The sequence below is a fragment of the Mchenga conophoros genome, linkage group LG14 (assembly GCF_057382185.1).
Source record: "Mchenga conophoros isolate Kocher_MC1m ecotype Shallow Benthic linkage group LG14, M_conophoros_male_GT1.1, whole genome shotgun sequence".
NCBI lineage: Eukaryota > Metazoa > Chordata > Actinopteri > Cichliformes > Cichlidae > Mchenga > Mchenga conophoros.
The window spans coordinates 31,678,594-31,705,552 of record NC_140539.1 but is presented as its reverse complement, the minus strand read 5'-3'; the positions used below and the strand labels follow the sequence as shown (position 1 = coordinate 31,705,552).

The window sequence follows — 26,959 nt, the reverse complement described above, 5'->3', positions numbered from 1 at the left end:
AAAAATCACAAATTAAGGCATCTTCATTTAATGTGGTTGAATATTTCATGAACTACACTTGGTTCAAAGCACACCTTTCTAAATGTGTTTCCTCTCTGCAAGTCCAAATGCAACACTAATCATTTCTAAATAACTGTGCGAAATCATCTGAACATACAAATATTCTGTTAGACTGTAAATCACCTTGTTATCGCACATTTTAAAAAAGACATCCTCAGTCTAATGGAAGTTATTATTTACACATAAAACAGCTACTGGGTCTCAAAATTGTATTCTGATATCTACTGCAGCACAACCGGGACAAACATGTTCAAATAAAGAGTGAAACCCTAGACAGACTTCAGAGGAAAACAGTGAGTTAAAACTCATTTTCTCATTTCATCAATGAGAATTATTGAGGATGTATACATGTTTTACTCCCACAGAGCGCGAGCCATGCGAAACATTGATGTGGCAGCCTTAGTCAGCCTTGTGCCATGGCATTAAAATCACGACAAAACGGCAACAGTGAGAAAAAGTAACAAATAAGGAGGACTTACATCATTTGTGTTGACGTGCCATGCCATGTCTCCATAAGAAACAAGCTGTCCGTTAACATAGCATCTGATTTCACTGTTCCTCCAGCGGCTGTAGATGTGGACTATACTGATCATGTACCACTAAAGGTGAGAAAGAAATCAGATTGAGATTTTAAGAATACAGCATTATGTATTTAGGTCATTAATGTTTTAACTAAATGTATCATTTAGTTTATAAAACAACATCACAAATAATTTTAAATGAATCACAAAGTTCAAAAGAACAATGGAAATGAAGCTTGCTACACAATGTTCTCAGATTTACAAAGGAGGAGAGTAAATAATAGATCAGAGGACAGGCCAAAGGGACGCAAGACAGCTCATTTTTATCACACACAAAAGGAAGGTAAATACTGGAGAACTGCAGCCAAAGGGGTGAGAGGGTGCAACAATAAAAAAACAATTTAAAAATTAGCAAGAGGGAGAAAGTTGTTTCTTATTAACTATATGCTAAAAGAGGTAAACATTAATGGTCTGTTATTATATTATTTCACCGCCCATTTCACAAGGTGAAGCTGTTCAATTGCTTGTCAACACAAATCAGCCAGTCATATAGCAGCAACCACCTGAAGTTCAACCCGAGCATCGGAATGGAGACAAAAGTTAATTTAAATCACTTTAAACATGACGTGGTTGCTGGTGTCTGCTGATGTACTGGGATTTCACGACCATTACTAGGATGGTAATGGTTGGGGGTTTCTTTCCACTCTTTGGGTTCCTTAGTACCAACTGAGCATTCACTAAATGTTACACAATACATGATTATTGTTGCTGACCATGTCAATCTCTTTATGACCACAGTATACTCATCTTCTGATTGCTCATTCCAGCAGGATTACATGTTGTGTCACAAACCATCTAAAACTGGTGTCTTGAGCATGATGATGAGTTCACTGTACAAAAAATGACCTCTACAACCATCGCATTTCAATCCTTTGGGATGTGGTTGAACACAAGATTGCGGATGTACAACTGGATGAACAACTCTGCAGCAACTGTGTGAAGTTATCACGTCAACGTGTACCAGATTCCTGGGGGAATCATTCAAGCATCTTGTTGAACTGATGCCACAAAGACTTAATGCAGTTCTGAAGGAAAAAGTAGTCCCAGCCCTGCTAGCATTAGGTACTAGCAAGGCGAACCTAAAGAAGTGAACAGTGAGTGTATTTATATATTTGACCATATCAACTGTTCATCTGCTAAAAAAACAAAAACAAACAAACAGTAACTAAAACTTAATTCTTCTAAATTAATTCTTAATTCTTTATATAATAAGAAATAGGAAACTGTAAGCAATAGTAGCAGGAATTGGAAGCAGCAGTTGGAAATGTGGAAAGTGGGACAAAGGCACACCAGGCAGAAGCAAAACAATGTGGATTAAATGATATCAAGTAGAAAAATATATTTTTTCCACCTTTTATTAAGATATATTTTCGGTCTTTTTACTTTTTGTGCCTTTACTTGAGAGTAGGAACATGGCATGTAGCAAAGAGACAGTGACACTGCAGTCCAGGCAATATATGTGGCCTCTTAATTATGAGTTTTTAAAAATGTTAATTCGATGTTGCTTTTTATTAAAAATACTGCAGAACTCCTTTGAATTGGTGTCTGCACTGCTCTTGGACTTGCTCCCCCTGTCAAGCTGCTTGTGCCGATAACAATAAGACGCCCGATGCAGAACTGCATACCACTATAAAGCACTCAGGCTGCTCATAATATGAACATAGGGTAAGACTGAGACAATCAGTCACAGCAGCAGGAAACAGATTGTCCATCTCCTACAGTACGTGACTATGCCCACTTTTTATTAGTTTGACCCAGGAAGGGCAATGTGAGCAGTCTAATAGAATTACTGCTACTTCACACAAAGGTAAGGACACTTAAAGTAGGACTCCTGGTTATGGGGAAGAATGCAAGCTACCTGTACTTATCCACAGATGTCTGAACTCAAAATCAATTAAAAACTCAATTTACAACAAGTTGTCTTCTACGTTATTCCACAAAAACATACCTGCAGTGTGACACTTGGAATGAGACGAATAGTTGTTCCCAGGTCTTATGTGAAGCCTCTAATTGTTTGACACATGCTTAGAGACAGCTTTCATTCTCTGCAGGGATAGGTACGCTACACTGACACTTCATGCTAAATTAAGTTTCATATTCTCATCTACATTTACATCCAATTAGACCTGTTAAGACTGCTCAGGGGCTTTAAATACATTCACGTTTACATGGAAACATACACAGCATGACTTATGTGTAGTGATTTGGTGTAACAATAAGTTCAAGACATTAATATAGTATAGAGACAAAGGCAACAAGCACAATTGTCAATTTAAGAAAACGGAACAGGGAATTGCAATTGGGATCAAGAAACAGTTCAAGAGAATTTATTTTTTACCGCCAAGCTTATTAAATCCCCTAATCCACACTGGCATGTTTGTTTGTTTTTTCCTGACAGTACACTGAAAAATAATCATATCAAAAGGAAAGAGTTTCTGCACCCCTGAGCCCATGCAGCCCTTTATTTGTTATACTTTTAGATAATAAAAAAACTGCATTGATGCAGAAAAGCTCTTTGCACCTACTGTTTCCGCCACACAGAAGATACACTAGGAATCGATAGAGGGTGGCATGCTGGTGCAGTGGTTAGCACTGTCACCTCACAGCAAGAAGCTTCCTGGTTTGAACGCCAGCTGTGGTCGTTCTCCAGGAGTTTCCTACAGCTACACTGGTTTCCTCCCACAGTTCAAAGACATGCTTGTCAGCTTAATTGGTGATTCTAAATTGGCCATAGATGTGAGGTGGATAAAGCGCTTGAAGTGTGTAGAATAAAGTGTCGGACTTTGAATGACAATGAAGAACACAAAAAGTACTATATGAATACAAGTACACTGCATTACACTATAATCAAATCTATAAGAGGAAATACACTAAAAACAAGGAATATCATCAACAGACATCGTGTGTATGGACTGTTAGGGTTAGACTTACTTATTTTTACAGCTACTACACATTTTTCCAGTTTTCATCATGAAATATATAAATGTTTTCATCACCACAGACCTTACTAGGAATAGATAGAGTCCATGGGTACAGATAATGTAACTGAAAGAAGTCTAAATAATGATATATGGTCTAGAACAGCGGTGTCCAAACCCAGGCCTAGAGGGCCGGTGTCCTGCAGGTTTTAGATGTGTCCTTGATCCATCACAGTTGATTTAAATGGCTAACTTACCTCCTCAACATGTCTTGAAGTTCTCCAGAGGCCTGGTAATAAACTAATCATTTGATTCAGGTGTGTTGACCCAGGGTAAGATCTAAAACCTGCAGGACACCGGCCCTTGAGTCCTGGAGTCGGCCAAGCCTGGCCTAGAACACTTGGAGCAGAAACAAACCAAAAGTGCTCTTACCTTCCTGGGCTGAAAATCATACTTCACACAATGCTGAAACCCTTTTCCTTTGGACTTGAGAGATGTGATGATCAAGCAGTTACCAACAAAATGTGCAGAGTAGCCGATGCCCTTGCTGGTGCGAAAGCTGCAGAAAGAGATATTCACACAGTAAATCATGAGCTGGCAAACTTGACAGGGTAACCCAAATGTACTTAGCCACAAACAGAAAAAAAATATATTTTTAAAGCAACAAAAGCAGAACTTTTTGACTAGCAAATTATGCAGTCCAATTTCTTTATTTTTTCATCCTTTCAACTTCATTCGTATGTTTCCTCCTTAAGGCACCAAACAAAGAAAAAGAAATTAAGAAAACGGTGGCTTTGCACTGCATAATAAGTTTGTGGTCACGCTATTTTAAATACCTTGCACTGTGCGGCCAGAAAGCAATTTACAAAAGTAACTGACAAATAACTCATAAGAGAATTGTGATATTATACCTCAAGAATCACAAGAGCAAAGTAGCTGTAGTTATTTGTTCAGCTATATAGTGAATGGATTTAAACAAACAGAAAAGCGAGACTATGCTTTGACAACGCTCTCAATGGCAAATCGCTCCACTCTGATGTTCCTGCCTTCCTGGTAAAAGATATATTACAGAAGCACTGAGGAAATTCAACTTGTAAACAATAAGAACCGACCCTATACAGCCCACACTATGTACACGCACAAACAACCTTGCAATAGAACAATAGTTCTCCACTCGTAGCCTGCTTGGAATGAACATCTTTTTCATTGCTGACACGCAATACACTTTCACAATCCTCAGGTCTATATTAGTCTTCCATCTACAAAGACCCACTCCACCACACCACCATCTAAGACAAACAGACCTCTTTGTCAAGGCAGATAAAGAGGATGTGCAACGCAGGGCTGGATGCAGAGCTAGAGAAATATATGACCCACACACGGATACCGCTGAGGCAGCCAAGACACAGTGGACACACTCCTTTCTAAAGATACAATTCTTTTTGTTGTCTACATGCCCTACCAGTGAGCTGTGAGGCATTCAGAGCAAAGCATAAACAGGATTAGTTTGGCATATCTCACCTTTTTGTGGGACTGTACCAGTGCTGAATACAAACATGATTGGACGAATGCAAACATCACAGCTTAGCCATTTTTTTTTCTTTTTGATGTTGTACATCTGACAAACACAGAACAAGTCTCTCCAAGGTGAACAGACTCTTTCATTCACACTGAACTACCTATTGGGCAATTAGTCTTCTCTCTGACTTTTCATCTTTATTATTAGCTCGCTCTCCTACTACAATTCTTTTATATGTCGCTTTTGTATTTTTCTCCTAGAGTTCCTCTAATAAACAGAGCAGCCAAACATCACTGCACGTCTAGGTTATTGACTTTAGCACTAATTACTCACAAGCTCCTTCCTGGAAGGGCTGCTACGTGAGCCTTATGTGGCAGATATTCAAAACTAAATTAATACCTCCATAGCGTCTCCCAGAGCGGCAATTCACCACTGGAGTTGGCAGTTGTGTAGCCGCTGTAGTTCATGGCTCTGTGGGTTTTAATCTCAATAATCTCACCTAATTCCCTATTCTTATTATAATTCGTGAATATTATCTGGCAAAAATGAAGCCCTTTTCACAAACCACATTACATAAGAGCTGGCAGTGTGTAAAAAACTGTCTGTAAAACTAGTTTAACCTTGAAAAACAAGTTGCAGTCATAATCTACTTAGACGAGAAAATCACTGTAGGTCACAGCATATCAGACACCATACTGCTTTGTCAATAAAACTGCTTGTAGCTTTATAGGCCTCTGCAGAGAGGGTATGATTTCTAATACAAAGCTAAAGCAATTAGAATGATGGAAAACTGGAAAGCGCAATTCACTTCTCTTTGGCGTCATAACGTGGCCTTACAGCACCTATGAGAGGGTTGGGCGTGTACTGAGGACATTGGAAAAAGGAGTAAAAGCATAAGTTAGTGTGTACTCACCAGTAGAGATATGGTTTGTCCTTGTCCACGTTGATGTTATTTAAGGGATCCATTCTGAACCAGGTATTAAATGTAAACCCATTTTGATAAGGCCACTTAGCAATAGGAGGTAAAGCAATTGCCTAAAACAAAAAACAAACAGAAAAGATAGCAAAGGACAAATTCATGCACCATCAGAGATAGCTCCTTAAAATTATGTTCCTACTGCTATCGCTGAGTTACATGACAGGGTAAGCTACATTATACAGACTAGTATGCACCTAAGCTTTATTCTTGTTTGCTTTGAAGAAAATAGGGGCAGTATATAAATTGAAGATAAATACTGGACTGGCTGCATAAAGTTTAACCAACTTTTGCAGCTTCCCTGCAATGCACAGGTCCTGCTCTACTATACAAATGTTATTTTAGTCCATTGTTAGATGGCATAGTGACATCATAATATATAATATACAGTATATCTGAATATTCAGATTTTTTGGCTATACATTTGATGTTACTGTTGTGAAGTTAAAATGACACAATGACTCATAAGATGTTACCGATTCATAAATGCTACATATGGGTCATTTTAGTCCATTGGTAGGTGGTTGCTGGACACTATGATAGCATTATAATATCTGATTTGTATAAGACGCTTCAGGGGCCTTAGATGTACCTCTTTGTGCCAGTTTTGGCTGCTGAACGAGTTCTTGTGTAGGAGGAGTTCACACACAGAGAGACTGGTGTATTATAGCAGGATAATATGCTACTATACTATACCATATGAATTAAAATTAAACATAAATATATAAGTCAGTAATGTAAATTAAAATGTTCATAATTTCACCTACAAAAAAATACAAAAAGAATATCCCTGAATCCATACTTTCATTCCATTTTTGAGACTAACATAAAGGAAAGTCTTTATTTTAATTATCCAAATATGTACCTCCACTTAAATATTGATGTTTAATAATTGCTCTGGAACTGTCGTCCATAGCGTTAGGTGTTGACATAATTCTCATGCAGACTACATTATCAGCGCATGTGTTCAGCCTCTTTGACATAAATCTGCTTGAGTTCCACTTTGAGTGAATTTGCAATTAATCTCAAAGACTTTCGGGAGTTTAGTTTAAAATAACTTTTAAACCATCAGTTTAAAAAAAACAAACATTTAATGACATCACTGTGACACCTCATTTACTTGCTTTAATCAGCATCCTGCAATATGTTGATTAAAAATCCAGCAAACCAGAAAAAAACATCAACAAGGCTTTTGATCTTGCAAAGCCTTAATGAGGAAAAGGCACAGTATGGTATATTCCACATTATAGAAAGTGTATTGCCCACTATGCAGACCAAAAAGTACCTGAGATGCAGTTTGTGTATGTGGATACACCTCCCCTTATTCCCCCTTTCTTAACAGAACCCTTTGTTACCTGTGTAATCTTTGATTTTACGGTTCATTTGCATCTTTTTATTGCATATTCACACTGTGCATGCAAAAACGTTCATGCTTGCAATGCATGTATGAAAACTGCTTCATGGCAGAATGTACAATCTGAAAGCTTACTGCTGCGCTGCGACCAGGAAAGTTGAAGAAGGCATCCGGACCGTATCTCTGAGGCATCTGATTGAGCACCGACAACATTTTGACTGCATGCTTCGGCTGCACAGGTGGCAAAGATAAAAAGGGTATAGATAAGACAGCAAGGCTTTCTCTGTGGCTGGCTGGACAGCAGACATTCAATAGCTTTTCAGTTACTTCATCCAATCATTCGACAGTAAGTCAATTACAGAACAAGCCACAGACCGATCAGTGTTGATGGGTTTCTTGAGGCGACTCCAGTGACAGTGTCAAACAATCACACACATGTACAGCTCGTCCTGGTATTACTCACCCAGAGGCCTCCTTCTCCTCGCAACATGCTGAAGAGCATTTTTAGTTCCCTCACTGTGATGCTGTAGCTGGCCAGTACTCCCAACATATCCACTAGCAAATCTTTAAAGACAAAGATAACATAAACACATCACATGCAGCTGCACTTTGCTGATATTATAATTCATCCACGCTGGAGGTTTTCCTGGAGTTTCTCATGGGGAAAAGTATTCATATGACTGAACATCTGAGATAATGGAAACAGTTTTACTTTAGATTACAGTTCATTGTCCGTGAAATTCTTATATTTAACACAGAAAAGCCGAAATTGCATGGAGAATGACTTGGAACACTGCAGCGAAAATGCATTTTAATTTCATCATCTGAAGCATAATTTAGAAGTAAGATGGGGTACGGGTGTAATTTGCACAGCCCAGCATGTCAGTGACAATGACTTCAGTACACAAAACCGCAGTGACAAAAAACTCATCTCTAAAATTAATCTTCAAAGACTGAGGGGTTCTGAGCTCAGTTGTTTCTACATCCTTGTGTGTCTATTTCTACCTGAAGGTGTTATCAAAAAGATATAATATAATCCTGGTACCACATTTTAATTACGTCTGTATTTTATTCGAAGCTCTGCAACAAAAAACCCCCAAAACTTTAGTTTCTAACCAATACATGTAAAATATTGCAGGATAAGTAAACAGTAAAATACAGTAGTTTATATTTAATATTAAGTGCTTTTGTGAAACGAGAATACATGTGCGTGAATGCAATGGAGTGAACAGTAGTGAAGGCAGATGAGTTTAAATACCAGGGATCAAACATCCAAAGCAATGGACAGTACACAAGAGAGGTGGAAAAAGAGAGTGCAGGTACAGTGAAGTGGGCAAAGATGAGTTTCAGGGGTTAGTTGTGACAGAAGTATAGCAGCGAGAATGAAAAAGGAGGTTTATAAGACTATAGCGAGATCTGTTATGAGGTATGGTTTGGAGGCGGTGGCATTGACAAAAAGATTGGGAAAGAAGGTGGAAGCAGCTAAGACTTTCAGTGTGAATGACCAGGAGAGACATTCCCTCTTTTATACTATGTAAGATAAAGTATATTAGGAGGAGACAAAGTTAGAGAAGTAAGGCTAATGTGGTTTGGACATGTGAAGAAAAGGGACAAAGGATGTTGAATATGGAGCTCCCAGAGAGTAGGCAAAGAGGAAGATCACAGGCAAGATGATTCATGGATGTAGTGAAAGAGGACATGCAAACGGGGATAGGGTGAGATGGAGGCAGATGATCAACTGTGGCGACCCAGTTCAAGGCTATTGTGACTTTTCCCAAAAACTGATGTGTCAAAAGAATTGTGTGGATTTGCTAAATTACTGAACAAAATCTAATCCCCATACACACTTAATTTCCTTCATATTTTCAATGAGAATCATCAAGTACACTGTTGTCTTCACTACTTGGTTTTGAAGAAATTTGTTGATGTTTTTATATTTTTTAATCATGTTACTATAGAACTGTTTTGGATAAAATTTAGGGCTAAGTCGCCTTTTTTTTTTTTTTACGAAAACCTTCAGCAAAAAGTACAGAGAAATTGTCTTTTTGACTGAAGCTAAATCCTAACAGGCATTCTTATGTACTTTCTAGATATAAACATCATATTCATTACCATCAATTCATCTGAAAAAAACAACAACAAAGAAAACCCCAAACAAAACACACATACTACGTCTACTACAGGCAAAAAATGAAGACAGAATCATATCGTTATCGTACCTGCAATCATGTCATCCACTGAGCTCATTTTCAGCAACACCTGCTGGATAAGGCCCACTTCAGTGCTCGTTTGCAGATTTCGAACACTTTTTCGAAGGACCGCGGTAAACATGCTCCAGATTTCAGCCTGGCAGGTGATGTCACAGTGCTCCAGCAGCTCCACCAGGCAGCTGATGCTTTCCGCATCTTGGATAATGAAGTTGGTCTCCAGATCAAACTCACCACCCACCAACTGCAAAATAAGGTGAGACAGAAGGAAAATGTGTGAAGAGATTGAATTTTTATGCCTTTCACAGTAGTTTATTCTATGTTAATGTAATGGTCCAGCAAGTAGCAACCTTTATTAAATTTATACACTGGACACTACTGTTTGACCCAGCTTTCAACCCTCCCCCCCCCACACACACCTTTTTTTTTTTCCCCCTAGGGGGGACATTAACTAATAGGATCCTTTCATAAATGTTACACTTCACTACACTGATGGTTAGGGCTAGAACTGGAAAGAGAAAGTGAAAATCTTTTTCCTTCTACAAGATTTCGATCAGAATTTAAGCACCCATGAAAATAGAGCTGGCATACAACAAAATAAAAGGAGAAGGCAGATGGAGCCACTATAACTATACTGCTCCATTTAAAACACAATTGATAATCACTATTAAGAAAGTAGAAAAGTGCAATCGATAATGCAGTTCTTCGAGACCAAAAAGCATGAAATTAGCCCTTTAAAAAAGGGCATGGTATTTATGGAGTGTGTTGTCAACAACCTGCTGGTGGGCATCAAAGCAAGCAGGTGGAAAATGGACCTAGATACCCAATGCACATTACTGTGACTGACAGGTAATAGCTAGGTGAGAGCAAAAGCTGCCTAAAGTAGCAGAGAAAGACTAGTCCATGGAGGTATAAATAAGGCCTCACCTCAATCATCATCATCAGATCTTGGCACAATTACATTACAATGATGTGCGCTTCAGGGCTGCTAGGACTTCAAGTTCTGAATGACAGTCTTTGCTCCGAGTGCAGATAAAATAAAATATAGAAAAACCCTGCACAATAATGTACATATTCTCTCTGGGTAAAATACACATTGATGTGCATACAAAAAGTAAACTGTTCACAAACACAATTTCATCAGACACAGTCTGGCTGAGGTTTGAGGCTAAAAGTTATCGTTATTGGCCCACTTTGAGTTATTTGTATTGCAACAAGAGTTCACACAATAGCTTTACACACAACACAACAAGAGCATCCACAGTTATTAAAAAAATAATTGCAGGAAATGGAAAAATTCATAATGGGAACATTCATATGTAATGCTATTTGGTATTATGTACATAAAAGGGACTCAATATATAAGTCCTCCTATCAAGCATCATCAAACAATGACCTGAGAGCAATGTTAACTTTCCTACAGAGCAGATGGTTCAGGCAGTCTTTTATGTCAATAGACTTCCTAAGGAAACGTTTGCTATAAATGACCAAAAGCTTACCCATGACATCTTATTGGTCTACTGGTTGTGCTTTGTTGCCATCTCCCCACATTTAACAGCTGTTGCACATGTGGAGATCATAGAACTATAAATGGTAGAATAATTCTTAACATTAAAAAAATGAAATAAAAAGCACTTGTCAACATATTTAGAAAACCATTCTCAAACCAGACCTCTTCATTGGTCGATCAGTCTTCTTGACAAAAAACAGAGACATCGATCAGTGAGATGCTAACAATTGCAGGTATTCACAGCTTGAAAACACAGGTGGTGGTGGTGGTGGGGGGGGGCACAGACGATTCTATAAACTCTATAAACCCAAACAAGCTGTAACACGTCTGTGTAAGTCTAGATCCAGGTTAACTGGTTTTGGACATTAACAGACTGATGGAAAGCTTAGGTCACCATTTCATAGAAGTGATTTTTCTAAATGATGCTCAGTTGGTACACCATTACACCAGCAAAATCATTATAGATCCATGCTTTCATGTTGTTAATGCCCAATTCTGACCATACCATCCAAGAAAGCAAAGACCTATCAGACCAAGCCACGTATTTCCAGTCTTCTATTGCTCAGTTTTGGTGACCTTGTGCAAACTGTAGCCTCAGTTTCCTGTTGTTAGCTGACAGCAGTGGCACATGGTGCAGCCTTCTGCTTCAAGGCTTTAGTGCATTCAGAGATGCTCTTCTGCATAACTTGTTTGTAACCAGGGGTTATTTGAGAGATTGCTCCTAACAGCTCGAAGCAGTTTGAAAGATGGTTCAGGGGAAAGTTCTTCTCTATTCTGATGGACAATGTGAACTTTGACACATTATTTTGACTATGTTTTCATGCCTAAATGCATTGATTTGCTACCATGTGATTGGCTGGTTAGATACGTTTTGTTCAGGTTAATTAAATAGGTGTACCTAATGAAGTGGTGAGTGTAATAATACAAAGAAAAAAAATTGGCATTATGCTTAATCATATATGATGTCAACAGATATTGTATTGAGAAAATGTAACAGTTCAGTCTATGCAGCACCTGCCATGTTCCCTTCTTTTATGAACTGTGACTGTGTCTTTACAGCATGAGGTTTACCCAAGATCACAATGCATTTATGTGATTTTTAATGTGTGGTTGTTTGAGGCATAAAGAATAACAATATATCAAAAGATTGATGATGAAAGCAACTTCCTGCAATTCAAATGCTGTCAAAGGTTGTCAGTAAATTATTATCAGACAAAAGACTCATTTTTTAGTCGCTATGATGTTCGTCATCCACGAGCATATGCAATAAGAGGGAAAAAAGCCATAAAATCTAGACTAAACCTCATAATTCTTAAGTGCAATTGCCATTAATCACACTATTCACAGGCATGTCACAATCCCGAGAAGTGAAGTAATTGCAGGTTTGGTTCCTCAGAATAATTTTCACCCATTATCTTACAAGAGGCACATAAAGACATTGAATCACTGATTACACACTTAACAGGTGGACAGCACAGCGTATCTCAGCCATATAAAAATTCAATTCAACATCAATGCACAGTTTGAACACTGCTTAGCTTCAGATGCAAACCCCATAATCAGTGTAAATGACTAAGCTTAGAAGGAAATGCTGCAGAAAACATAAAATTGCAACAAACTGTTGCTAAAAAGCAAAACCAAACTAGTATTACTATTCCACATAAAACAAGCAGTTACATCAAGTGAGTAAGGAAAATGTCCTGCTTGCAAACACGGCAAGATGCACACAACACAGCTGAAGTGAAAAACAGGGAAAACAAAGGGAGTACAGACAGCAAAGATTTGTGGTAAATTACAGCAAGTCATCCTCTACAGTTGTGTTTGATATGTCCCTATTCAGCTTCTGAAAAGGTCAGGTGATTCTTTGTTGGAGACTTGACATGGGTGGACAGCAAAATTACTGGTTTGTACTGAGATGATGCTTTTGGTGTTTGCTCCTAAGACCAATTGTAGTTTCCACTGTCATTCAAAGGCTTGCTATCATGGAAAAACCGACTATAACTGGCCCCTAAAAAATGTATTTCCTTAGGCTTAGATGGTGTAAAAGAACTTCTGGGTCTGGCTGTGATGATGGAAAACCTGCCAAAAGAGCTCTACACTACATTAATTAGACCTTCTTGGAAGAGTAGCTAGATAGATCCCGCTCCTATATTAAATGGTTATCTTAGCCTCCCTGGAGTTTTCTTAATGATAGCAAAATTGACAGCAGGAGCAGAAAATATTCTCCTCGGAACACCAGCCTGAACACCATGGGGGTAATAAACAGGAAACAAACTGCAGTTGCTCGTCACCTGGTTAGCAGAGAAGATGATGGTCCCAGCATAACCAGTAGTAGTGAGGCAACCATAAACAAAGATAAAAGCCGAAACATCTTTCAAGAAAGATGACCTCAAAGGAAGGATTCACCTTTCAGCATGACAATGACCTTTCGGCACATAGCAAAGACAGTGCTGCAGATGCTACGTGATATGTGTCTTAATGCCCAGTGATCAAGACACCAGCTATGGTCTGGAGGTGAATTTGCTTGAAAATCTTTGGAAAGGCCTGAAGGTTGTTTTCTCCAATAAATCCATCCGGTCTGTCAGGGGTTGTCACAAAAGACTAACACAAACGAGACAAAAAGTGTGATAGACGGAAGAGCATGTTGTGCTCATAAGTCAAGAAAAAGTGTCTTAAGTAATTAAGGCACTTCAAGGCATGTCCACTACACCGATGAATGAAAGAAAATGTCATGTCTAAAGTTTCCTATAGAGTGAAATGAAAGCATAACACTTCTAATAGCTCCTTCCAATGATCACTGTTAAGTCTCTAATGCTGTCCAATACCATCTAAAATGATAGCTAATGCAATCTATAATACTGTGTGCACTGCTTAAAGACCTGAAGAGGCAAAAATAATGAGATAATTGATGTAGGTAGGATTATTAAGACAGATACCAATATAATACTTGGTGATTTAAAAATCCTTTTTCTCCCCCAGACAAACAGGATACACAGATTTTCCTAACATGTGTAGGTCTTTATGAGTCCTTACTAAGATGTGGCATTGCAGTTTAAAAATAATCATGTTTTACTGTTGCAACCAGTTGTGTTCTAGTTTTTCACTCTGTTTGAGTCTGTTCTGCGTCAAATCTGTTACATGCAATCTGTTTCTGATAATACAGCGACCCTAACTTTATTAATTTGTCACAAATTACATACCCGTTGCAATCAACATAGAGAGAATTTCACATTTAACTATTTCACTAGCTGGGTCCCCGTCCTCATTTTAGGTTTGACAGCATTTTAATAGGTAAAAGTGAATGCTTTGACATGAATTGAGCTGTGGTTTGGGAAAGGCCTCGATAGGGGCCTGGCAGATCCCCACGCATTAAATAGAAATGAAAAGTTAAAGAATTGAGAACAAGGAGGGAGGGAGGGTGGGACACGTAAACGAGAATGAACAGCTTGCAGAAGTGGGGGAACCCATGTAGATGACAACAGGAAGGAGAGTGTTTGGAGGCGTGGTCCTGCTCCTGAAATTCCGATACATAATCTCCAATACATTTGTGCTCAGCAACCTTCCTGTTCAACCTTTCTGACTTCTCCACTTTACAGTCGATTGTGGAATATGTAAGAGGAAAGAAATTTAATTAACTGACTTGTTGCAACAATGGAAACCTGTTAAAGTACCATAGTCAAATTCAGTGAGCTCTGTAGAAAGGACCCATTCTTGTAGTCATCAAAGCAGTCTGCATGGCAAAGGGACTGAAAACACCTGAATACTTTTGCCCATATAGTGTTGCTTTAAAGGACCCATCTAAAACACTATTATATAAGGAAACAGAGAGAGGATGTGACTGTACTCTAATTTATTTTGCAACTGTCTTTCTGCCCCTGATGATTCCCAATGATAGAGCACTGGTAGCTTTGTTTTGTTTTGTTTACCATATTTAAACCCAAGGGTGTCTGAGTGTGCTGGTGAGACTGAGCTCGTCTGCCAAATCCTTTCCCACTGACACTCAACGATCGCTAATCTGCACTGTCAAACTCCAGCTTTGTAAAAGACAACCATCAAAAATTCAGACACAATTACATCATCAAACTGAAAGAAACTGGTTAAGTTAACTACAGTGGGGCAAAAAAGTATTTAGTCAGCCACCGATTGTGCAAGTTCCCCCACCTAAAATGAAGACAAAGGTCAGTAATTTGCACCAGAGGTACACTTCAACTGTGAGAGACAGAATGTGAAAAAAAAATCCATGAATCCACATGGTAGGATTTGTAAAGAATTTATTCGTAAATCAGGGTGGAAAATAAGTATTTGGTCAATAACAAAAATACAACTCAATACTTTGTAACATAACCTTTGTTGGCAATAACAGAGGTCAAACGTTTACTATAGGTCTTTACCAGGTTTGCACACACAGTAGCTGGTATTTTGGCCCATTCCTCCATGCAGATCTTCTCGAGAGCAGTGATGTTTTGGGGCTGTCGCTGAGCAACACGGACTTTCAACTCCCGCCACAGATTTTCTATGGGGTTGAGGTCTGGAGACTGGCTAGGCCACTCCAGGACTTTCAAATGCTTCTTACGGAGCCACTCCTTTGTTGCCCGGGCGGTGTGTTTTGGATCATTGTCATGTTGGAAGACCCAGCCTCGTTTCATCTTCAAAGTTCTCACTGATGGAAGGAGGTTTTGGCTCAAAATCTCACGATACATGGCCCCATTCATTCTGTCCTTAACACGGATCAGTCGTCCTGTCCCCTTGGCAGAAAAACAGCCCCATAGCATGATGTTTCCACCCCCATGCTTCACAGTAGGTATGGTGTTCTTGGGATGCCACTCAGTATTCTTCTTCCTCCAAACACGACGAGTTGAGTTTATACCAAAAAGTTCTACTTTGGTTTCATCTGACCACATGACATTCTCCCAATCCTCTGCTGTATCATCCATGTGCTCTCTGGCAAACTTCAGACGGGCCTGGACATGCACTGGCTTCAGCAGCGGAACACGTCTGGCACTGCGGGATTTGATTCCCTGCCGTTGTAGTGTGTTACTGATGGTGACCTTTGTTACTTTGGTCCCAGCTCTCTGCAGGTCATTCACCAGGTCCCCCCGTGTGGTTCTGGGATCTTTGCTCACCGTTCTCATGATCATTTTGACCCCACGGGATGAGATCTTGCGTGGAGCCCCAGATCGAGGGAGATTATCAGTGGTCTTGTATGTCTTCCATTTTCTGATGATTGCTCCCACAGTTGATTTTTTCACACCAAGCTGCTTGCCTATTGTAGATTCACTCTTCCCAGTCTGGTGCAGGTCTACAATACTTTTCCTGGTGTCCTTCGAAAGCTCTTTGGTCTTGGCCATGGCGGAGTTTGGAGTCTGACTGTTTGAGGCTGTGGACAGGTGTCTTTTATACAGATGATGAGTTCAAACAGGTGCCATTCATACAGGTAACGAGTGGGGGACAGAAAAGCTTCTTACAGATGACGTTACAGGTCTGTGAGAGCCAGAGATTTTCCTTGTTTGAGGTGACCAAATACTTATTTTCCACCCTGATTTACGAATAAATTCTTTACAAATCCTACCATGTGGATTCATGGATTTTTTTTTCACATTCTGTCTCTCACAGTTGAAGTGTACCTCTGGTGCAAATTACTGACCTCTGTCATCATTTTAGGTGGGGGAACTTGCACAATCGGTGGCTGATTAAATACTTTTTTGCCCCACTGTATATGTCAAAAAAGCAAGCCAGTGGCTTTAGTGGTTTAAAGAGTCTATGAATTTATTGAATCATTAAAGCCCTGTTAAAAAACAGTGTTATAAATAAGAAGATTCAAGGTTGCTAAAGGTGGTTAATATCAGTCTGGCTATGGGAAATTACATCTAAACCTCCATCAGTATGAATATGGGGGGAAAAAAGACAAATGGTGTTCTGCACTCTTTAAGCCTTATTTCAAGTCTTATCTTGAGATGTGATCAGATATCGTTGTAAAGCTGAACTGTCAATCAGGGTTGTACACCTAATCACAGTTGCCACTGACATAGTGATTTCACACTTAGCTACATTTATGAAAAAAATACTAAAAGGTATGCTGTCTTTATAGGAAAGAGGTTAAATAAAATTATTTAAAGCAATAGGTTTAAAAAAATAAAAAATAAAAAAAAAACTATTACAGGCACCAACTTTTTTCAGACATTTTATTTATCCAAAAGGGAAAAATAATAATGTTTCTGATTTCTGTATGTGTCCTTTGGAGGATCCAAATAATGTCACTTTTAATCACATGTTCCTTTCTGCCGCTTCGTCTCACTAAAGGGAAGATTCTAAGAAAGGATGGGCTCCATCTGAAGACTTTTAGGTGTTTGAGTGTTAAGGTCTGTCTTGCAGCTCTGAGTCAGAATATCAAGTTTCATCTTTAGTATTTATTATAGTCTCTGTGCAACTACCAACCTGTATTCACTTTGTTTTCACTCAAATACAAACTTAAATGGAACTGAATCATTTGACATTTCTTTGAAAGTGCCATGGTTCAACATCAAAGAGGCATAAATGTTCTGCATAGTGCGAGAGCACTGGATTGCAGAGAAACACACAGACACATGTACGTCCACCTGTACAGAAAGTCTTAGTCATATGGAAGCCTGGTATAATTGAGAGAAGAAAACTCCGCAGCCAACAATTCACAAGTACCCATTGTGCTTAAAAATCAGGGTTTTGCAGACAGTCATTTACCTATTCTCAGGGGAAGGGCCAATGGAAGGGGAAAACCTGCTTCCTGTAGCTATGGCTAAACATATAATTTCAATTAAGAATATCTGCCTGGGACTATTAAGATGCCCAGAAGCTCAGTGCAGCGCCAGGTCGATGGGTTGAAAAAAAGTAAAAACGAGAGGAAGCTTATGAAAACACTACAATGTGAGTCGGGAGAGCAACACCACCTTAATTAGGCTCTAACTCGTATGGATGCAGCTCAGGCTGTCAGATGTCAGGATGGTGAGTGACAGCTAGCCATTTTCGCTATACAGCGCCTCAAAATCAAGAGAAAGACTTTCCATTCACAAACCAGAGGTGAAGTAAGGAGTAGTAATAATGTCTCTCAGTCACTCAAGCACACTGGCGCATCCACTAAGCTGCTCACCACCATATATGCAATCAGTAATTCCATCTGGCTGACCTGCATAGACTGATATTCCTATTAAATTACAAATAACCCAGCAGAGATTGTTGTGCCACCCATTCACTTTCTTAACCACTTATGGATTCCAGGGTCATAATGGGACTGGAGCCTATCCCACCTGTGAATGGGCAAAAGGTGGGGAGCATCATGGACAGATTGTCAGTCTATCATAGGGAACACAGAGTAACAGACAATCATTCATGCTATCATGCACACCTTTTTAGGATCACCAGTAAATCAACATGCATGCCTTTGGACTGTGGGACAAAGCCAGAGTTCACACAAGCATGACGACACAAGGCAAACTCCATAAAGTTAAGAAGTTTGTAAGTTTTTTACTGTAATGGGATGATGGGATATGCAGTCCACCAAGTAGGTATTTATTTTACTTGGTAGCATGGCTAAAAATTTGAAAGCAATTAAGGTGTCCGTTACTTACCCCAGTGGACACTCTCTTTTAGTGCGACAGGGTTATATGAACTTCAATTAAATACCTTTAAATAACTTTTTTCCATCAAACAACTTGTGTGTCATTGCCATGAGACACAGTATTAAGAGTTACATCTGAGCCCTCGACAATCCCCCCACTTTCAACTACTTCTGATTAGGCCAGGGCTAGAGGCTTACTGTCGCCATGGTGACAGGCAGCAATGACTGGACTTGAGACAGTTTCCAAGGGAAGTCTATAGTGGCCACTAAATTGGGTGAAAATAAATAGAAGTGATGTCCTATTTACAAAGACTGCTGCAGTGACGGAGTCGCTTGAAAGCAGATGTGGAGAGTACAAATATCCTCCCTGATATTTTTAAATTGATAAAATGAGAAGTGCCCCTGGTTTAAAGACAAATTTATGCAGTCTTCAAGATCACACAGATACTGTCCATTCTGTTAATAAAATTGGTTACCATTGTATTTATCCCTAAAAAATTAACTGGGACCTTCATAATCATCGAATGCACAGGATTGATAATGCTGAGTTTGCCAATCAGAACTACTTTAAACTTGCACAAAAAGGCTAAAAAGAAGTGCTCATGATGCATAAAAGTTGGAGAATGAAGCTCCAATATATATATATATATATATATAAATAAATAATGTTTGGTGCTGGTAACAACCAGCAAGTCATCACACGTATAAAAAAACAGACAAACAAACAAAAAAAGCAGATACCATCGCAGATTTTGCTTGGAGGTCAGTGTACTGTTGTGGCTTATTCCAGGGTCACAACCTGGAAGACAAACTCTGGTAAGGTTCAACTACAAAAATTAGGAAAGCCAGCAGCTCCCATCTATTGAAAAACCAATGCAGTCAAGGGGATGATGAAAAATGTGGCATGCACAAGTAAAGAGGAGGAAACAACAAACTGACCATTCCCCAGCCAAGTGCTTAACAGCACCAGAGAGAGTTAAATGCAGAATACAATATTCAAGCAGCATACTTGGGTTTTTTTCACCCAATAACTTTGCTCATTTCTTCATGGTTTCTGCAAAAATATATATACTTTTAAACACCAAGGAGAAAAAGACAAATAAATCTCAGAAGTGTGAAATAATAACGGACATGAAAGAGAGTGTTATGTAATGGTAGCACAATCCATTCACACAAAACACAAGAATAAGTCTGGATTTAGACCCACAGTCTATTTTGAAAAATATCATTGAAGAAATAATGAATAATTTTCAAGTGTCTGTATTTTGAATAATGTATCACAAATACAGAAGAGAACCGAAAAGGAAGGTAAAAAGCATTCTCTACTTCTGAAAACAAATATGCTAATTTGGGTGTTCTTGCATTAAAAAAGAAAAAGAATGGAAATGATAAAAAGTAAAAAGTCACAGTTGAACCACAGAAATAAGATTATGAATTTGGATAACGGGGTTCACCTCTGCAGATAAAATGAGGATAGAAAATACAGAATTAGAGCTCTCCAAGTCGTAATGGAACTACAAACAATATTAAGCTGAGAACTATATTCAAAAACGAAATGTCAAACTAATTTGGGAAACCATTCATACAAGAGAATTTCTCTTGCTTGGAGAAAAAGAAATGTGCAAAAAACAAACTGCTAACCATATTAGCTTTTAGGCTTTCTCCAATGTGCCGAAACAAATGACATGAAAAGAAAAATGGATCAAGATGTTATGCAAATGCCGCCGTGCCTTGCGACAAAATGGTGCTGCCACTCCAGGGAACAATTCTGAAGAGTTGAGCTGGAAGCCCACTCAGGGCCATTCTTTCTTTAGTCTGAAAATGTCACCAAAATAAAGGTCAAGCCATTTAAGGCAGATGGGTGAGAAGCGTTGGAGGAGGGAGTGTCAAAAATGTAAGAAATTAGTTTATTGCTTCTGTGCTTCCACTGAGTTTGATGAATGGCCTTCACATCAATGCTGAACTATGCTAATGGCCATACTAATGCCCCTATCCTCTCTGCTTCACTAATGAGTTAAGCACACAACAGTGCTGCGGACTGTCTGCAAGGGAGAAAATAATTATTCTTTCTCCCTTTAAAAGGCAATCATTGTCTAAAGCTTGCAGGGAGACATCAGACGCCACATTCAACATTTTCAAAATACTGTAAAATTCACACTACACGACATTTTTTGTGCTAGACTGTTGATATATAGACACAAACGGTGCATAATTTGCACAACTAATGTCAGACAAGGAGTACGGATTCCGAGATAATGCTGCATACAAATTACAGTCATATTGACAGCACCATCCTTCTGTCTACACTGAATATTGTTTCCTTGGGAGAGCAAGTCCCATCTCTGACTAAACACATGGTTAAACTACAGTACGAGAGAAAAAGGAGTTGAAATCAATATGACAGTCTCTTAAGTCTCATAGTGGCAGAGAACCATATCTTAGTCCTGGCATGCTTGAGAGAGTGGAACACTTCCTCATTTTCTACTCAATCACGATTCATATTTGCTTTGCCACATCATGCAACCATGTGAAAACTGTGTCTATTTAACCAAGGCCAAAAATTTAATACAAGCCTTTTGGCTTACTGAATTATACAGGGAAGATTTGCAGGCATATTGCAAACACACTCATCTCTGATTTCATGCTACAGCTAAACCAAACAGAGTCAGACTCTTTTGCAAACCCATATGGAAAGGAAATAGAAAAACAAAACACCTTGTAAGAATTTTGTTGGGGAAAGCTCGGATTTCAGTTAAGTCTTCCAAGCCTCATGCTATGACTTCCTCATTAAAGTAACCTCTTTCCCCTTTTTCACAATGAAAATTGATTACTTTATGCTAACAAAGAAATCAGTTTTCCAGGAATGATTTGCTAGCAATAGGTTGGACTCTTAACCTTAATTCCTTAATTCCCCCTACCTTAATTCTTCATGACAGAGATTCAATGAGGTGCTGGTGACGTTACTCAGAGATTTAGGTCTATGTCGACATGATAGCATGACACAGTTACTGCAGTTTTGTCAGCTGAACATCTACGATCTCAATCTTCTGTTCCCTCCCATCTTAAAGGTTGGATTGAGATCTTGTGAATATGAAGGCCATTTAAGTACAGTGAAATCATTGTTCAAGGAACCAATTTGAGACGATTTGAACTTTGTGACATGGCACATTAATCCTGCTGAAAGCAGCAGGCAGAAGAGGTACACCGTGTTCACGTAGGGATGGGCACCATCAGCAAAGGCACCAAAGTAGACTGTAATGTTTAATATGTTTCTTAGCTGACAGAAGTGGCACCCAGTGTAGTCTTCTGCTTCTGTAGTCCATCTGCTTCAAGATTTGATATGTTTTACAGTCAGAGATGCCACTTGATATACCTTGGTTATATCAATTATTTGAGTTACTTTTGCCCTATCAGCTCCATGCCAATCTAGCCACTGACATATAGCATCAACAAGACATTTTTGGCACTTCGGTAGATCAGTAGGTTCAAGTTCTCTTCCCGTTAAAGTAAGTCATTCCTCCTCCTGTTCCTCCTCCTCATCATCATCACCATCATCATCATCATCATCATCAAGTTCTTGGTGTCAGACCATTGGGGTTCTCTCTCTAATACTGCAGGGTTTTTACCTTACCTTGAGATGACTGTTTTTGCGAGTTAGCACTATATAAAGAAAATGGAATTGAATTACATATCCATCTGGAAAAAGTTTGAACCAATCATTTCTTATCTTGCCGCAAACTGTGAAGCACATGTTTGCTTCATAATTGAAAGTACACCTCATGTTTGAGAAGCACTATCTAGACAGATGAGAGGATACAGGCCGCATAACACCCACTGCATTATACCAACTAACTTCTGTGTGACACCTGGGGAGGCTCCTCTCCTTCACCAAAAATTAGGCTCAGTCTAACATGTAGCCGACAGCAGCCACCTGGTGTGTCTGAATTTCGGAGCACATCTCATGTCATGTACAGTCAGAGTGTGGATACAAAGAAAGACTATATTTGACATCCAAATGTCTGACAGTGGTGGACAAATTTGGCAATATTTGTTTTCTCACAGCTCAGAGGACAGTGACATAATCAAAAGGGAATGTGCTTAAATCATAAAGGCAATTACGTTAAGCTTGTAAAAGAAATTTTTAAGTTTTCAAGTAACCTTTAATGTCACCATTTCTGAATACAGCTGCAATACATGCATCCAATCTAAACTAGGTACATGCACTGGGAGGTCTGGAGAGAATGTGACCTGAATTACTGACGCAGTCCTCACATGTGACCAGACAGTGACTATGACATCAGGACGGCTCGTGTTTGTGGAAACAGTGCCAGAGATTTAAAGATTATGTGTTTATGCTTCACTGAACTGGGCGCTTGCAGCATACAGATGGGGCTAACAAGCCCTCAGAAATGATGATGATGAAAGTTGCTCCGTAATCATTCAGTCAAAGAGGGAAGCCAGAGGCAAGGATCGTGGAAAATCTTTAGTTAACAGATCCTTTTTGAATTTATTATCTGGAAACATCTGCTTGTCAGTTCAGTGACAAGTTTGTCTTCATACCTTCTCATTATCAGCTGGGTTTGCAAACTCACGACATATCAGAAATAAAAAACCAACACACACAAAGATTTGTTTCTCTGATTTCTGGCTACTTGTATATAGTAAAAGAATATAAAATATAAGGCAAGATTTCCAGAAAATGTTGCTTTGCTTAATTTTTTAAGTCCAATATGCTGATTGGAATATATAATTGAACACTAATTGCCTCACTATAGTGTTTTGCACATGGAAGACCTATCAACATTAAATTATTCCTGACAGTTAATTAACCTAATGTAAACTACATTTCACAGTACAAATTGCTGGTAAGTTGCTATTATGGCTGTGGTAGTGGCTCAAAAGCTGCAGCAATTTCTTTGTTTTCTTTATTCATTTCAATATTTATTTTTAAATAGGAAGGCTAAAACTTATTTTACTGTTGGAACAATAAATCAGCTTTTTAATGCTTTTGAACAGCTGCATCACTAACGAAACTGACAGCTTTATCATGATTAAAATTATGTGTAACTCATAAAAAATGTGATCATTTAAAAATGCTCTCCTTTTCTAGCAGAAGGCTGGTAGATACAAATCACACCCTAACTACCAAGATATAGAAGCTGCATTTAACTTTCAGGCTTATCAGCCCCAGATTCACTTGTAGCATGATGGAAGTCCTAACATTTAACCAACATCTTAAAAAAAGAACATCATTGGGACAGTCTGGCGGTACACAAAGAGACACCCTAAATCACCAGAACAACACATTCTCAAGCATCCCTGACACAACGTACTTAACAAAACATTCTCTGCAAAAATACCAAGAAGAAACAGTACTGCGTTAAAGGTAAAGAGCGCCCTTGCCAAATATTGATCTGTTCTAGATTTCTTCAGATTACTGCAAGTTCATTGATAAATAAAATTCATTCATATCATTACTTTTTAAAGCACCCTCATCTTATTTTGAAAGCCTCAGAGAGTGGAAGTTATTGTTTTCTTTATAGTCAATGACAGTTTGCTGCAGAAAGATGACTGCAGCAAAATTTTATTTTCCCGTTTGCTTGTTTTTTCATTTGAATTATAATATTTTAGCAATATTAGCAGTTTCAGCACTAAAAATCAAAAATTATGCAGACACTTACATGACCATACCTCTCATCTGTGATCCATTCAGTTTTTGAGACAACTGCTATTTGAAACATTTTATAATTCATGAATATACAAAATTGCCAACTTTATTGCCTTTCGCCAGCTATTTTCCATCAGGCCAAATGTAAGTAGAACATTAATATTTGGACTAGAGAAACATCGAGAGTTTTATGAACAGAGACTCAGCTGTCAACAGGGTTAACTCTTACACAAGGGAAAAAAAATAGGAAAATCTCTTGTTGCTGAATATTTTCAGTATCATTTCCCTCAACTTCAGCCTCTCTAATTCATCATTATTTTTATTTTATCTTTAATACTCAGCTGTGAAATCCAGACTTATAATGTAAAACATCCACCCTTTTATTCCTTATCTTCCACTTATCCAATTCATAGTTGCAGTGGTGCTGGAACCAATCCAAATGCGAGAGGCAGGGTAGATCCAGGACAGGTCACCTGACTGTCTCAGCATTAACACATAAAGACAGACAACCATTCATGCTTACATTCACACCTACAACCAATCCAGAATCATCAGGTAACCTAACGTGCATTTCTTTGGAAGGGCCAGAGTACCTGGCAAGAACCCATACAGGCAGGGAAAGCTTGCAAACGCCACACAGAAGGTCCTATTTTTGAACCCAGGTCCTGGGTTTATTTGCAACATTGCCAATCCTTTTTATTTTCATAAATTATTGACATGGATATGAGAATAGAACATAACATGTGCACAGCTCAATGTAACAAACTCCAACACAGTGTTAACATTGTTCACCAATAATTTTCTTCTGAAAATAATAACGAAATAAAAAACTAAAAACACAATGTGGTCCGATTTCTGCTGTAGCATTCAAATGGTCGGGTCGGGTCGGAGCTTAAAAAACATGAGAGCATGGATCCATCTTACATTAATGGTATAATAGTGTGGGGGGGTATTCCCTTGGCAGTTTCTGAACCCTTTAATACCAACTAAGCATCACTTGTTTCCACAGCTTACCTGAGTGTTGTTACTAACCATGTCCAACACAGCAGTGTACCCGTCATCTGCTGGCTCTTTCCAGCAGGATAACGCGCCATGTCACAATGCTCAAACTTTGTGAACATGACAATCATTTCACTGTTCTTAAATGGCCCCCATAGTCACCAGAACTCTGTTCAATAGAGGACCTCTGGCATGGGGTGGAATGGGAGATTTCTATCATGGATATCCAACTAACAGATCTGTGGCAGCTGTGTGATACTATCATATCAATACGGACCTAATTCTCAGAGGAATGTTGGACCTTGTTGAATCTGTGCAACAATAAAACAGTTCTGTACCAGCAAGGAGTGAACAAAAAAAGAATTATGGAGAAATTGGAAAATTTGGAATAAATACACAAACAATCCTCCTGATCTTAACAGCATAACTTGAGTAAAACTACTGACATCTAACGGATAACCTTAGGTGTTGAGAAGACCAGACTATTTGAAGTGTTTCAAAGTCTAAGCCAAACCTTCAGCTACTGTTTTTGTAAGTAAAGTGGACAGGCTGTCAGAGAGGACCATGAGCCAATATGTTTACTGAACGGGTTGCGTTAGAATAGCAAGTCATGGCAAGACAACAGCAATCATACACAAGTCACTGTTGCTCAGACATGGAACCCTTCAGCCTCACACTGGGACTCAAAACGGAAACCAAACTGGAAAAAAGTGAGACTTCCTCAAGCTCATAGTACATAAATTTGTTCTACTCATTTAATCATTCTTGCTTTACTGATTTATTTTCTCAAGATAAGTATGCATTGCTGCAAAAGCAGAAAAAATAATTCACACAAAGTCTGCAGTAAAAGATTAATTAATTAACAAAACAACAACAAAACAGAGAAGTTCAAAGAAAGCTCCTGGATTGGAAGGGAAATGGCAACCGGCCAGTTTTGGAAGGCTTTGTGTGCTGTATCTGACTTTAGTATCCAGATACAGTTGACAAAAAGCTGTGAATCTCCTCATCTCATCCACTTATTTTCTGTGCACGGCAGAGTAACTGTGTCCTATCATGCATCACTGGGACCCCATATATTTCATCTCATACTAATCCTGGCAGTGTCTAGCTGTATTAAATTAAATGTCCTGGACGGTCTACCACATCATCAGCAATATGTCAATTCATTCATCCTGTAAGAGTCCATTTATTAACAGGAAAAAAAAGGAATTTACTGAAAGAACAAGAAGTAATAGTGGAAAAAACAGATTGTATTTTGAACTCCTACTCCTGGAAACACAATTATGTCCAAAGGTCCTCTCTCACAGAAGCACACCCACAGATATTTTTCAATTTAGATCTCGAATTCATATCTTTTGCCTCGTTTTCCGTGCCTCAAACTATTTTCCCTAACTGACACAGCTGCTACAATTATTTCAATCACATAAAAAGACCACAGAGGCACAGGAACCTGAACTGAATATTAAAAAACTCTGCTACTGTCAACAGTAAGAGACCTTACCTCCGGAAAGGTGTGAACTCATCCAGTGTTTTCATCATCTCTGCTGGTAAATTACTGAAAATTTAAATGTAGCGA

General features: G+C 38.7%; 1 protein-coding gene across 2 annotated transcripts in view; it reads right to left on the bottom strand.

The window, feature by feature from the left end:
• The window catches only part of nbeab (neurobeachin b), a 213,630-nt gene that overhangs the window by 156,834 nt on the left and 29,837 nt on the right, over positions 1–26,959 (bottom strand). For both annotated transcript variants that reach the window (XM_085243955.1, XM_085243956.1), the window contains exons 2-7: positions 9,628–9,859; positions 7,872–7,972; positions 7,544–7,639; positions 5,992–6,113; positions 3,992–4,118; positions 540–659 (exon numbers count right to left, since the gene is read on the bottom strand). In XM_085243955.1, coding sequence (XP_085100081.1) covers positions 540–659; positions 3,992–4,118; positions 5,992–6,113; positions 7,544–7,639; positions 7,872–7,972; positions 9,628–9,859 — 798 coding nt within the window. The remainder of the gene's footprint in view (positions 1–539; positions 660–3,991; positions 4,119–5,991; positions 6,114–7,543; positions 7,640–7,871; positions 7,973–9,627; positions 9,860–26,959) is intronic.